This window comes from Grammomys surdaster, unplaced genomic scaffold (genome assembly GCF_004785775.1).
Source record: "Grammomys surdaster isolate TR1022 unplaced genomic scaffold, NIH_TR_1.0 125216, whole genome shotgun sequence".
NCBI classification, from domain to species: Eukaryota; Metazoa; Chordata; class Mammalia; order Rodentia; family Muridae; genus Grammomys; species Grammomys surdaster.
Genome location: NW_021620106.1, coordinates 93,094 through 106,973, shown reverse-complemented (window position 1 = coordinate 106,973; position 13,880 = coordinate 93,094). Strand labels below are relative to the sequence as shown.

Genomic DNA, 13,880 nt, shown 5'->3' with positions numbered 1-13,880 from the left:
CTTTAAAACAAATGCACATGAAGCACCTTTAGGTATTATAAAGCCATAATTACAGTACAGTTTATTTATTTTATGTGTATTGTTGACTGGTGTTTTGCCTATATGTCTACGTTAGGGTGTCAGATTCCCTGAATCTGAAGTTGTAGAGCGTTGTAAGCTGCGATGTGGGTGCTGGGAATTGAACCCTGGTCCTCTGGAGGAGTAGCCAGTATTCTTACTTGATGAGCCAGCTCTTTCTCTAGTCCCTTAAATTCTAATTATGTGCGTCTGTATGTGGGCTTGTGCATGTGAGTTGGGGCTACAAAGGTGTGTTAGGTACCCTGGAGCCCAGAGGTAGTTATGAGCTACGTGAGGTAGGTGTGAGAAATCAAGGTCCTGGTCCTTTAGAGGAACAACACTCTGACCTGCTGAGCCATCTTGCCACCCACTGAATTTTGTTTCTGAAATCTTTACTGAATAATTATTTTTTAGATTTTAGATTTTTTTTTTCTGAGATATATATTTCACAATATTATCTGGGCTGGCCCAGAACTCCTTGGGTCTATGTCCTCCTGCCTTTGCCTCTTGAGCTAGTGGCACAGGCATTCACTAACCTTCCTGGCTCTGGTTCTTCTATAGTCATACTTCATTTTTAAAATATCCATTTTCTTTAAACAGATGTATACAAGTGTTACACTACTAAGGGATCCCGTAAAAGATTTGGTTGAATTAAACACATAGACACACACAAATTTCCTCCCCTTTCCTCCCCTCCGTACCTCTTCTTCCCTTCCTCTTATTGTAGTGCTGAGAAATTGAACCTAGAGACTATTTGTATGCTATCAGCAAGTGCTCTACCCCTAGACTTTGTTTTCTGCAAGCCCTAATAGGGGGTCTTCTATTGTTCTGGCTGGACTTGCCTGGTTTAGGCCAGCTTTGAATTTGGGAACTTTCCTCAGGCTAAGTAGCTTTGATAACAGGCATACACCACCACACCTGGCTTTTATCTAACTAATGCCAATGATTTAGATCATTATTATTTCATTCTCTTACCCTCTTCTCTTTTGGGAGTGGATGAGGGTGAGGGTATAGAGACTTGCCAGGCTGGCCTTCAGTCTGTTTCCACCTTAGTATTGTCTTTTGACTAGTTGACTTAAGAAATTAATAAATATGAAACCGAGCTTCAGTACTTATTTGATCAAATTATTATCTTCAGTAGACTGTGTAACTAAATTGTATGTAATTTTACCCAATAGGAAGAAGAACAAATCCCATCGGGATATTAAGCGAATGCAGTGTGAATGTACACCTCTTTCTAAAGATGAAAGAGCTCAAGGTGAAGTAGCGTGTGGAGAAGATTGCCTTAATCGTCTCCTCATGATTGAATGGTAAGCAAGATGGTCTACTCCTCTCCTCTCCCACTCATCTCGTGTAGTGTATGTCTTTAATGAAAAATAATAATGAAGGATAAAATTTTAACCTTTTTACTATATGTAAATGAATACTTATGAGCAATAAAATTTCCAGTGTTTAATAGAAAACAGATATTAAGATCAATTTCCACTGCATTGCTCATTAGATTATAGCATCTGGCACATAAGTGCTCTATAAAACAGTTTTATTGCTAATTAGTAATAATAATTATTATTTTCTTTTTTGGCTTTTTTTGAAATAGGCTCTCTATTATGTAGCCCTGGCTGTCCTAGAACTTGCTGAATAGACCAGGTATTTGCCTGAATCTGTCTGTCTCTGCCTCCCAAATGCTGGGATTAAGGCTTGTAAACAATCACAGCCTCTGCAACTACTTTTCATTCAGTGATGATTATGTCCTGAGAAGTAAATTGTGGCAATTGTGGTAATTTGATAATGAAATTAAACACAAAACTTGAAAATTCAAAAGGTGAATACCAACACTCAGAAGGCAGAGGCAAGTGGATCTCTGAGTTCTAGGACAGCCAGGGAAGGCTACACAGTGAAACCCTGTCTCAAAAAGCCAACCTTTTCCCTTTGTAGTTTCCTCAGAAGAAGTATTAATGTGTACAACATAGGCATATCTATTTTTAAACACTGATCTTTCTTCAAAGACACTTTATGGATGTTTTTAGTGATTTACTTAATTTTTTACTCTTTGGTTTTCCCCACCCTGACCCGAGACAGGGTTTTTCCATGTATCTCTGGCTGTACTAGAATTCACTATGTAGACCAGGTTGGTGCCGAACTCACAGGCATGTATCACTACTGCTGGGTGGTTGGTTTTTTTGTTTTTTAAATACATAGAAATAAAAGCATATTATGTATACTTTTGAATAATCAGACCTGATCTGAACTGCATATACAAATCTGCCTAATTTTTTTCTCTTAAGTACACTATGTTTTCTGTTCATAGTTGGCCCATAGTAATTAATTTTCTGCTGCTACATACTTGATTGGTATAATTCATAAGATGCTGACTATCTCTGCATTAAAAATGTTTCCTTTGTTGTTTAAGATAGGGTATAGCCTTGGCTGGTCTGCAATTTGCTGTGTTGATCAGCCGGGCCTAGAACTCATAGAGATATCCACCTGCCTTTCTGCCTCTCAAGGTTGGGATTGAAGTAGTGATTGGATTACTGGGCCTAGCTAAAAATGTTTGATAGTTGTTTTTAACCAGTCTGATTAATGAAAATTTCTTTCCTTTTTTTTTTGTTGTTGTTGTTGTTTCGAGACAGGGTTTCTCTGTTTTAGCCCTGGCTGTCCTGGAATTCACTCTGTAGACCAGGCTGGCCTCGAACTCAGAAATCCGCCTGCCTCTGCCTCCCAAGTGCTGGGATTAAAGGCGTGCGCCACCACTGCCCAGCTGGAAATTTCTTTTTTCTTAGTGTTTTGTTTTTGATGTGTGTGGGTGATTTTGCCTGCATGTAAGTCTGTATACTATCTGCATATTTGGTGCCTGTGGTACCCAAAAAAGAAGTCTGATACCGTGGAGCTAGTGTTGGGGATGGTTGTTAGCTGCCATGTGTATGCTGAGATTCAAACCCAAATTTTCTGGAAGAGGAGCTGGGCCATCTCTCCAGCCTTATTATTTTATCCCAGAAAAAAGTATTAGTCTAGACATGGTGGTGCACACTTTTTAATCCCAGCACTCAGATGAAGAGGCAGGCAAATTCTTAAGTGATAATACTGAGGAAGGATCACCTAAACTTGTGCAGTAGAGGTGAGGTATTTGTTGCTATATAACACAGTCTGCTGGAGATGTTACTATTATTATTTATGGTATTTAAAGAATTATCTTTTACCCATTTCTCATTTCAGTTCCTCTAGATGTCCAAATGGAGATTATTGTTCGAACAGACGGTTTCAGAGAAAACAGCATGCAGATGTAGAGGTCATACTTACAGAAAAGAAAGGCTGGGGTTTAAGGGCGGCTAAGGACCTTCCTTCGTAAGTTTGGTTTCTATCACCTTTTACTTCATCTTTTGTGTGTTGGATTGCCTGTGTAGAATGACTGCTTGGTAACTAGTTTGTTAAATTGATTTCTAGAAAATGAAGAAAATCCATTTTGGTTTTTTGGAAGGTTTGGGTTGTTTTGGTTTGTTGTACAGTTAGGATGAATGACTTTTGAGGCCTTTCATTTAGCTGAATCTTCTAGCCTAAATTGTTAGTCACTGCATATTGCTATAGTCTATAAATTTCCACTCTTGGATGTTTTAGTGGTTGGTTAGATTCTGGTATTTAAACTGGCCTCAATTAAAAGTATGAGCTGAGTGCACTGTCATTATAGACTGTTTGGTATAATACAGCACATTTTAAGACGCCAAGTAATCATTCTGGTGGGATCTGACTCCCAAGCTGGAGTGAAGCTCTGACTTTTGGCAGATGACCAAATTTCTTTGAACTCTCTGCCTGCCTTAAAACTCATGTTATATAGCTTCAGTGATCAGGGAGGAGAATTTAGTTTTTGATAAGAAATGGAAAGATCTTATACAAAGTATTTTTAGCAGTTACTGTAATTTACAAGATAGCCTGTGTAGGACTTGAAAATTTGTCATTATTATGCATCACTTACAAAGTTGATACGTTTCTTTGATCAGAAAGAAACATCTTAGGACATATTATTTTTTACTTTACATGTATAGATGTTTATCTCAATGTATGTCTGTGCACCTAGTGCCGAAGATCCATTGGATCCTATGGAATTGGAATTACAGGTGGTTGTGAGCTGCTATGTTGGTTGCTGGGGGTTGAATCTTGGTCTTCTGGAAGAATAGACAGTGTTCTTAATTGCTGAGCCATCCCTTTAGTTCTTTCAATATTGATTATAAAGATAATGATTTAACTTCAGATTTAGCCATGAGTGAGTAGGTTATTACTAATGAGCTCTAACTTGGCTGTTAAAAAAAATAAATTTATTTACTATATTTTTCTATGGATACTTTTAAGTTTTGTTGTTAATGAGATACAGACTCTCATTGTGTAGCCCTGGTTGACAGGGAACTCAAAATAGACCATGGCCTTACATGCTGGCTAGACTCACTGGGATCTGACTGCCTCTATCCCAATTGCTGAAATTAAATGTATATGCCACTTCATTCAGCTGAGATAAGTAGATTTCTCTGAGTAGCCCTAGCTGTTCTGGAACTCACTCTGTAGACCAGGGCGGCCTCAAACTCAGAGATCCTTCTGCCTCTGTCTCCCAAGTACTGGGATCACCACTGACAGCCTAATTTTTTTTTTAAGAGAATTATTTTTAGTTGGTAGGGTAACTTTTAATAAGCACTTTGATTATATCAGTATCTGATGAACAAAACCAAATGGTTTATATTTTGTTTTTAATTTGTGTCTGTGTGTGGAGGTCAGAGGACTAGAAACTTGTGAGAACCAGTTCTTTCTTTCTACCATGTGTATTTTAGGGATTGAACAAAGGTTCAATAAGACTTGGCACACATTCTTAAAATTGTTTCATTGGAGCTTAAAACTTCCAGGCAGGTTTAGTTTCCAACTCAGGAGCAGTGAGTGCATAATAAAGCATTTGTATGTGTATAAAGTTGTGAAGTTGTCAGTGGCAATAAAATTTCAGAGAATAAAGGAATGCGAGATTCCTTTATATGTGAGATTTAATCACTTCATAAAGCATGGGTAAATAACCAAGGAAAGAACAAGTAAGTGTATTAAGATAACTGGCAGAAGCCAAGGAGAGACTGATCACATTTACTTAGGAATGTTGCAGAGAAAACACAAAAAAGGTATAAGAAAACACAAAAAAGGTATAATTTTGCTGTCAGAAAAAAGGTATAATTTTGTTTTGTTTTTAATATAGGCTGTTCCTTTTTTTCCCCTATAGTGGTACATTATAATTGAATCTAAATTTGAAGCTCTGCTGGCATAGCAAACCCAGTTCTTTGGATGGTTTAAAGATGTCAGACCCCAATGAGTATGGTGGCTCATGCATGTAATCCCAGCAATCTGGAGGCAGAGGCAGGCAGATCATTTCTAGGGCAGTCAGGGATGCACAGAGAAAGTCCTTGTTGTACTGCTGTGAAGAGAACCATTACCAAGGCAACTCTTATAATAGAGAGTATTTTTTGGGGTGCTTGCTTACAGTTTCAGAGGCTAATCCATCATCATAGCAGGGAGCATTGTATGCAAGCACACACAGTGCTGCAGTGAGCTACTTCTGATCTGAAGACAGCAGAAAAGAGAGAACCTGAGACTGGCATGGGCTTTTGAAACCTCAAACACCCCCCCCCAGGCCCCCCCCCCCCCCCACGTGATATGCCTCCTCCATCAAGGCCACACCTCCTGATCCTTTTACTCCTGTTAAAGAGTTCTATTCCCTAGTGACTAAGCCTTTAAATATGGGGGCAAATGTTATTCAAAGCACCATAGAAACCTTATCTTTAAAAAAAAGAAATTCTGGTAGTAGTGGTATATGTGCTGCATACAAACACCTTTAATACCAGTAAGGCTTAAAGACAGACAGACAGCTACATTGAGAAACCCTGTCTCAAACATAACAGCCCTCCCACCCCCCCCCCCCCCCCCCCCATAAGATATCAAACCTCTGGCTAGAGATGGCTGAGTGATTAAGAAGAGTACTTGTTTTTGCAGAGGACCAGGGCTCAGTTCCCAGCACCTAAGTGGCAGCTCACACCCATCCATAGCTCTTGTTTCAGGGATCTGACTTCAGTTCGCATCAGGCATTGGCACGCACATGGCATGTACAGAGACATAAATGCATGCATAACACTAGTCACATAAAAATAAAGGAGTGTGTGTGTGTGTGTGTGTGTGTGTGTGTGTGTATGTATAAAAAGATGTCAGATCTCTAGTTGACTCATAAAAGAGTTAATCATTCTTCCATTCCTTGGTCCAAGATTTAAAATTAACCAATTTTGAGCTCACCAATGTTTTCATTAATATTCCTTTGGTGTTCCATATTCATAGCAGTTATCAGTTATTGAAGCCTCTAGTGTGTTTATATATAAGGGCTCCTTAACAATTCACTTTGTAAGAGTAAAGTTTGTCAGCCGGGCGGTGGTGGCGCATGCCTTTAATCCCAGCACTTGGGAGGCAGAGGCAGGCGGATTTCTGAGTTCGAGGCCAGCCTGGTCTACCAAGTGAGTTCCAGGACACCCAGGGCTATACAGAAAAACCCTGTCTCGAAAAACAAAAAAAAAGAATAAAGTTTGTCTTTCATTCTTACAGAGTATTGTTTTCTCAACTTTTATTCTAAACATTTTCTAAATGGCCTACAGTACGCTGTCAATCTGAAAGCATGCTGACACAGGATTTCTAGTTGGCTGTAGAGTATATGTCGTGTAAACTGCTATTACTTTATGAAACATCATTGGAGTTATTTGTGAAACTTCATTGTCCTTGCTCATAGCAGAGTGAGGCAATTAGTCATGTGCACTTTGAGCCAAATCCACGTCTTAAAACATGGGTACTGCCTTATGCCTTTTCTATAGAAGTTTCTGCCTCTCCCCTTCCCTTTCTCTGCCACTTTTCCCCTTGCATATTTGTTTCTGGTGTTTTAAAAACAAACAAACAAAAAACCAGAATTATCTTGGGTTATTCTTGAGAATATCTCTTTGCGTAAATAAAATTGCTTCATTTTGTATAGCTGTTTTATGCAAATTCATGATAAGTATTCTGGGTAGTATTCTGGACAGGGAGACTAGCCAAGAAGCCAGAGACAAGAGACAAATTTGACTTTTATCATCATTAAAGAACTTTGAAAGTAAGAACAACAGAAGGGCTACTATATTTAAATTGCTTTAATTGTTCCTAACAATTTTCAGTGTCATAGTTTGATCAGAGCTCTTTACCAGCTGTGAACACTGATTCCATATTTGTAAACCATATTTAAAATGTGTCTGGGTGAGGGGAGGGAAGTTACTGAAAGGTGTAACTCAGGGCCTTGCATAATGCCAAGACTGTTTACCTTACCAGTGAGCTCATTTCCCAGCACAGTCAAGAGAATATGCATCTTGGAAGTCTGTATAAAGTTTAACTATTTTCTTAGACTCGGTGGTCTTTTAACTATTTTAGGAAAGAGGTAGGTGATGCATGCGTATTGTCTTGGTACTCAAGTGACTGAGGTAGGGGGATTTTCAGGTTCAAGGCCTGGGCATTGAGTACGTAATAAATACTTTGCATTTTATGTTTTAGTAGTTTTGTAAATTTTCAGTGTAATTCCTATGCTGGAAGTACTATTTTTCATTGTTTTGTAGGAACACCTTTGTCCTGGAATACTGTGGAGAAGTACTTGATCATAAAGAGTTTAAAGCTCGGGTAAAAGAATATGCACGGAACAAAAACATCCACTACTATTTCATGGCCCTGAAAAATGATGAGGTAAAGCAGTGTGAATGTGTTTACTTAAAAAGGATAAGAGGGCTGTTTCATTGGGGAAATAGGGCATGGGTGGGTGGACATACTGATTGATGTTTAAATGACAAAAACTGGGCCAGAAGAAATTAACAAAATTAAATAGCCATTCGTGCCTCTAATTTCTGCACTGGGGAGATGGAGGCAGAAAGATCAGGAGTTCAAGACCTTCATTATCTGTTTGTAGCCAGGTTTTGCTACATAAAACTCTCTCAAAACGAAATAAAACAGAATCAGAACCATATGTAGTTTCTATTTGTTTACAAATGGATGGGGAGAGGTGGTATGTATATGTAAATACAAACATACATGCTTCATACGACAACTTTAAAAATCATAGATGATTCCCGGAATGTTTTTATGCGGGCTATATTTTAATGCTGTGAAATTTAGAAATGTCTGTCATTCCATTTTAAAGTGATACTAATGAGCATGTTTCTTGTTGATACAAACAACAGCTCTGAAAATAGTTTCTCATAAAACTTTTTTTGAGAAAAAAAAATTATGAGACGTGTTAATGTTGAATTTTGCATTTTTATAAATCTTCCATGTGTGGTTTGATAACGCTTTGCTAGATCCTTAGATCTGCTTCTATAGTCAAGGTAAAAATTGCCACCTATCTCTAGACTCACTTTTTAGCAATCTGAGTCTGGCTTCTGGAATTTCTAGTTTAGGGCATTTGGACGTGTTCTCAAGTTGTAGAGCTGCTGAACTATGGCACAGTGCCTGTTTTAAAAGGAGTTATTCCACATGTGAGATTGAAGTGCAAGAAAGTATAAGGAATAGAAGAAGAAAAAATACAAGAAGTAGCTAAGAGAGACTTATATTTTCTGTTTTGTTTTTGGGACCAGATCTCACTTTATAGCTTTGGTCTGACTAGAACTCAGTAGGCTCCCTGAATTCTCAGTGATCTTGTCCCTGCCTCCCAAGTGCTGAGATTAAAGACATGGGACACTGTGATCTAGAATGTGCTAAGTACTTCAGGAAGATCTTGATCTTCTGATCCTCCTGCCTCTGACCCCAGTTTCTAGGATTACAGGCATGTGCTATTATGTCTGGTTTTATGAAGTACTGAGGATTGAACCCAGGGTTTCTATGTTCTAGACATAGATAGTCTCTGTGGAAACCAAGTTTATCCCTAGCCCCAAGAAATGATTTTGCCTTTATAGAAACTACCTAACAAAAATTGTAGAAAAGCAGTCAGCCATTTGTTACTGTTATAGAAAGTTCTCTAAAATAGGATAAGAACCAAAGGGATGTATGTGGGTTTTTTACATTAAAATTACCTTAATGCATTTTCTTTTTAAAAAGCCATGGATTTGTTGTTGTTGTTTGGTTTTTTGAGACAGGGTTTCTCTGTGTAGCCCTGGCTGTACTGGAAATCACTCTGTAGACCAGGCTGGCCTCGACGTCAGAGATCTGCCTGCCTCTGCCTCCCAAGTGCTGGGATTAAAGGTGTGCACCACCACTGGCCAGCTAAGGCATGGATATTTTAAGATCTCACTTTAAGAATCTTAAAATTTTCTTCTTTTTCTCAGATAATAGATGCTACTCAAAAAGGGAATTGCTCTCGTTTCATGAATCATAGCTGTGAACCAAACTGTGAAACCCAAAAAGTAAGTTGATATAAATGTTTAAATTTTGAAGTATTTATTCAGATTGCTGTTTTTACCATTAATTTTAATTTCTACATCAGAGGTAAGTACTCTTCTAATTTTTTCTTATTTTACTTTATTCTCATTTTGGAGTAAGTTTAGATTTATATCAATACAGAATTGCAAAATTGTAGAATTGCAAAAATAGAGTACATGGCCAATTATCACCCCTCACCTACCTTCCCTAAGTGCTTATGAAGTTTTGATCAATCAAAAGACTATTATAATTTTATAATAAAGTAAGATTTTTTTTAAAGTAAGATTTAAGTTGTTACATGTGTGTGTGAGTGCATATATGTGTGTGTGTATGCTTTCATGTGTGCATGTGCATCTGTATGTCGAGGTCAGAGGAGAACCTGGAGGAGTTGAGTCTTTCACCATGTGGGTACAGGAGACTGAGCTCAGGCCTGATGAACCTGATGAACGATCTTGTCAACCTTTTTGTTTGTTTGTTTGTTTGTTTTGGGTTTTCGAGACAGGGTTTCTCTGTGTAGCCCTGGCTGTCCTGGAACTCACTCTGTAGACCAGGCTGGCCTCAAACTCAGAAATCCACCTGCCTCTGCCTGGGATTAAAGGTGTGTGACACCACCGCCCGGTACTTGTCAACCTTTTAATATCATCTTTACACCTATAATTTTTTCTAGTCTAAAATTCGACTAAGAAATTTGTTACATTTGATGATAGTTATTGTAGATTTTATTTCAAAGGCACTGTAATACAAACAAATCTGAATTTTCATCAGTGATTATTGTCAAATTCATATATTTTTTAGATTTTTTAATTTATTTTATGTATATGAGTACACTGTAGTTGTCTTCAGACACACCAGAAGAGGGTGTCAGATCACATTGCAGATGGTTGTGAGCCACTGGTTGCTTGGAATTGAACTCAGGATCTTTGGGAGAGCAGCCAGTGCTCTTAACCATTGAGCCAACTCTTCAGCCCCCTATATTCAGATTCTTTATCAAGACTCCAGGTGCCAATTTGACTGTTTTATAACACTCGTATAGCATAAGTAGCCAAAATAGAGAGGGATTAGAAAATCTAGGTTAAAGACTTGGAGAGATAGCTCAGCAATTCCTGTTCTTGTTGAGATCCCAGGTTTGATTCCTTGTACCACAGGTGGTGGTTCTCAATGTATGTGTAATTCCAGTTCCAGGTGACCTAGTGCCTTTGTCTGACCTCCATGGCACCAGGCATGCATATGGTGCACATGTTAGATTGCAGGCAAAACACTCATACACAGAATAAAATAAATCTTTAAAACATAAAGGAAAGAAATTTTAAGTAAGCTATAGTTGGTGAGGAAGAAGGTAGCCTAATGGAGAAAAGTGTTTGTGGTGTAATCCTGATGGCCTCCCCGTACTTAAGTCCTAGTGCTCCTATAGCAAGGTGGGAAGTGGAGATGGGAGAGTGACTGAAAACTTGTAAGCCAGCTACTCTGTAGCTAAGTGGCAGAAATGAGAGATCCTGCTTCAAAACAATGTGGAAGATGAGTTGGAGAGTTGGCTCAGCAGTTCAATTCTTAAAAAAGACCGGAGTTTGGTACTGGGAATTGGGCTCAGGTTTTGATACTCAGTGACACCTAGAATCCTCGTTTTGTTTTGTTTTTTAAGACCAAATTAGCTTTATTATATGTAAATGTAAGTTAAAAGCAGTTTTTGTTTTGTTTTATTTCTATTGGCTATGCAATACAAGCGCTTGTGTTTGCTAGCCAAGAGCTTTTTCTATTAGCTACGTTCTCTAGTCCAGTAGCAGTTCATTTTATTGTAATATAGGCCAATTAATGGGTACTGAATTTGATAGTCAATTAAATAAAAATGGTATGTTGGTTAAAAAAATCAACTCATTTGCTTTTAGAAAACACCACAAAGATTTATACATGTAATGCAGTCAGATAAGAATAGTCTTTATACAAATGGATGTTCAAACATTAATCAGTTACTAATGTCTAGTCTTCTCAAAACATTTCAGTGGACTGTGAATGGACAACTGAGGGTTGGATTTTTTACCACCAAACTAGTTCCTTCAGGCTCAGAATTGACATTTGATTACCAGTTCCAAAGATATGGGTAAGTAATGGTTTTGTTTTTTTTTTTGCTGCTTCTGATATGGAAAATAGATGTTCAGATACAGTGATATAAAATTCTTGTGTGAATTATTTAGAAGTTACATATACTGTCAGTTCTCATCTATAATATGCCATCATAATTTCATTTATTTTTTTCTATTATGTGATTTTTCTGGCCACTAAGGGATTTACAGTACAAGAACTATGTAATATTCCTCTGAACTCAATGTAATAAAGCTACTATAGGGCTGGGGATGCTGTTCAGCTGATAGCGTGCTTTCCTAGCATGAATGAGTCTCCCTGGTTTTGAATTCTAATACTAAATAAAAAATGGAATATGGTGGTGCATGCCTGGGAGCCTATCATGTAGGACATGGGTTCTCAACCCTCCTAATGCTGTGACCCTTTTAATACAGTTCATCATGTTGTGGTCTCCAACCATAAAATTATTTTTGTTACTTCTTCATAACTAATTTTGCTACTATTATGAATCATTATATAAATATCTGATATGCAGATGGTTTTAGGTGACCCCTGTGAAAGGTTAATTCAACCTAAAGTAGCCCTAACTCACACAGATTGAGAAGCAATGATGTAGTAGGTGGAGGCAGGAGGATGAGAACTTAAGGCCACTCTTGCCTGTGTATCAAGTTGAGAACAGCCTGGCCTAGATGAGACCATTTCTCAACAAAGCAAAATGAAGAAAAAAAAAAAAAAAGGCAAAAAACCCAAGACGAATTCATTATAGAAATATCAGCTTTGAGTGTGTATGTATGAAGAGAATAATATCTTTTTCTATCCATCCTTTATCAACTTTTAGATAATATTGTTCAACTTATACCAACTGTATTGTACTCCTTTTGGAATTCGGAGTGATGGCACAATGGTCAAGAGCACTGACTGCTCTTCCAAAAGAAATTCCCAGTACCCGCATGGGAGCTCACAACTGTCTGTGAGCTCCAGTTTCATGGTATCTGATACTCTAACACAGACATACATACATGCAAAACATAAATGCATACAAATAAATCATAAAATATGTGGTGGTATACTCCTTTGATCCCATCAGTTGGGAGATAGAGGTACATGGCTCTTTGAGTTTCAAGGCTAGCCTCGGTCTGCATTGTAAATTCCAAGCCAGCCAGGGCTCTGTAGTGGGACTGTTATTTTAGTAAGGTAGAGTGGTATATGCTTGTCTTTCCCACGTTCAAAATGCGAAAGGATCAAAATTAAATAGAACCAATAAAGTGAAAGGGTAGAAATTTGTAAAATTCTGAAAGCTTTCCTCCTCCCCAGATTATACCTTTGTTACTTTTGATGCTTATATTAAAAGGCACACAGATTAAGTTTCTAGGATATTTTAATCCTTTCATGCTAGTATGTGACAAGATATAGTTTTCTTACTTTGTCTAGTGTTTTTACCAGTGGCTACTTTTCTTGGTAGTGATGCTGTCGTTTCAGATATTTCTTCACATATTTTGTATTGCAGAACTTAGTGATTCGTTCAGTTCTGAAAGTGTTATCTTATTAGTAATACTGTTTTTCTTATCAGTAGATAACTACAGACCAGGTTCTATGTATGATTCCTATTGTTTTGTTTTTGGTTTTGTTTTATGTGCTTGTATTAGCCTTTCTGAGAGCAGAGAAATGGATATTTTTTGGGTCTTTGCTCTGTGACAGTTTACTCTTTTTGCTTCTAATTGCTTGTAGAGGTGGATTTTACCCAGGACTGTAGACTTAAGTCAGAATTCTTCTCCACTGCTTTCCTTACCTCCATGGTTTCATTTAGTCAGTTGTTACTGTATTTATTATTGCCAGAGTTCATCGTGTGATAAGTTTTTGAATCAAGTGTTTTCTTTTTGAGTGTCATGATATTGCATTTTATATGTTTTTATAATAGTGGATCTTTTTGGTGTACCAAGCAAACGTTTATACATAAGTAATAGTTGTCTAAGCTGTGTTACCGATTTTATTTCTAGCACAAACAATGTATATAGCCTCTTACTTTTATGCTTCAATAAGTAATTTTAATCTAACAGGTAATAAAAGTTTAGAAAAATGATGAAGCCAATCCTGCTAGTGCCGGCCTGTAATCAAGCTACATGGGAGGCTGAAAGGTTCAAAGCCAGTCTGACCAACCCGTTGAAACTGTCTCAAAAATAGGAAGTAGTAAAGGGGCTGGAAGTGAAGCATATTAGTAGACTATTGTTAACTTGTAGAACCCATGGATTGAATTTGTCTCCCCCACTACCTCCCCTAACACACACACACACACACACACACACACACACACACACACACACACA

General features: G+C 37.8%; 1 protein-coding gene across 5 annotated transcripts in view; it reads left to right on the top strand.

Annotated features, from left to right (window-relative positions):
- Positions 1-13,880, top strand: part of Setd2 (SET domain containing 2, histone lysine methyltransferase) — a 91,239-nt gene that overhangs the window by 24,255 nt on the left and 53,104 nt on the right. For all 5 annotated transcript variants that reach the window (XR_003713734.1, XR_003713735.1, XM_028785360.1 and 2 more), the window contains exons 4-8: positions 1,236-1,367; positions 3,271-3,399; positions 7,692-7,815; positions 9,387-9,464; positions 11,478-11,575. Coding sequence is in view for 3 of the 5 variants with exons in the window: in XM_028785360.1 (XP_028641193.1) it covers positions 1,236-1,367; positions 3,271-3,399; positions 7,692-7,815; positions 9,387-9,464; positions 11,478-11,575 (561 nt within the window). In the remaining 2 variants the exon portion in view is untranslated. The remainder of the gene's footprint in view (positions 1-1,235; positions 1,368-3,270; positions 3,400-7,691; positions 7,816-9,386; positions 9,465-11,477; positions 11,576-13,880) is intronic.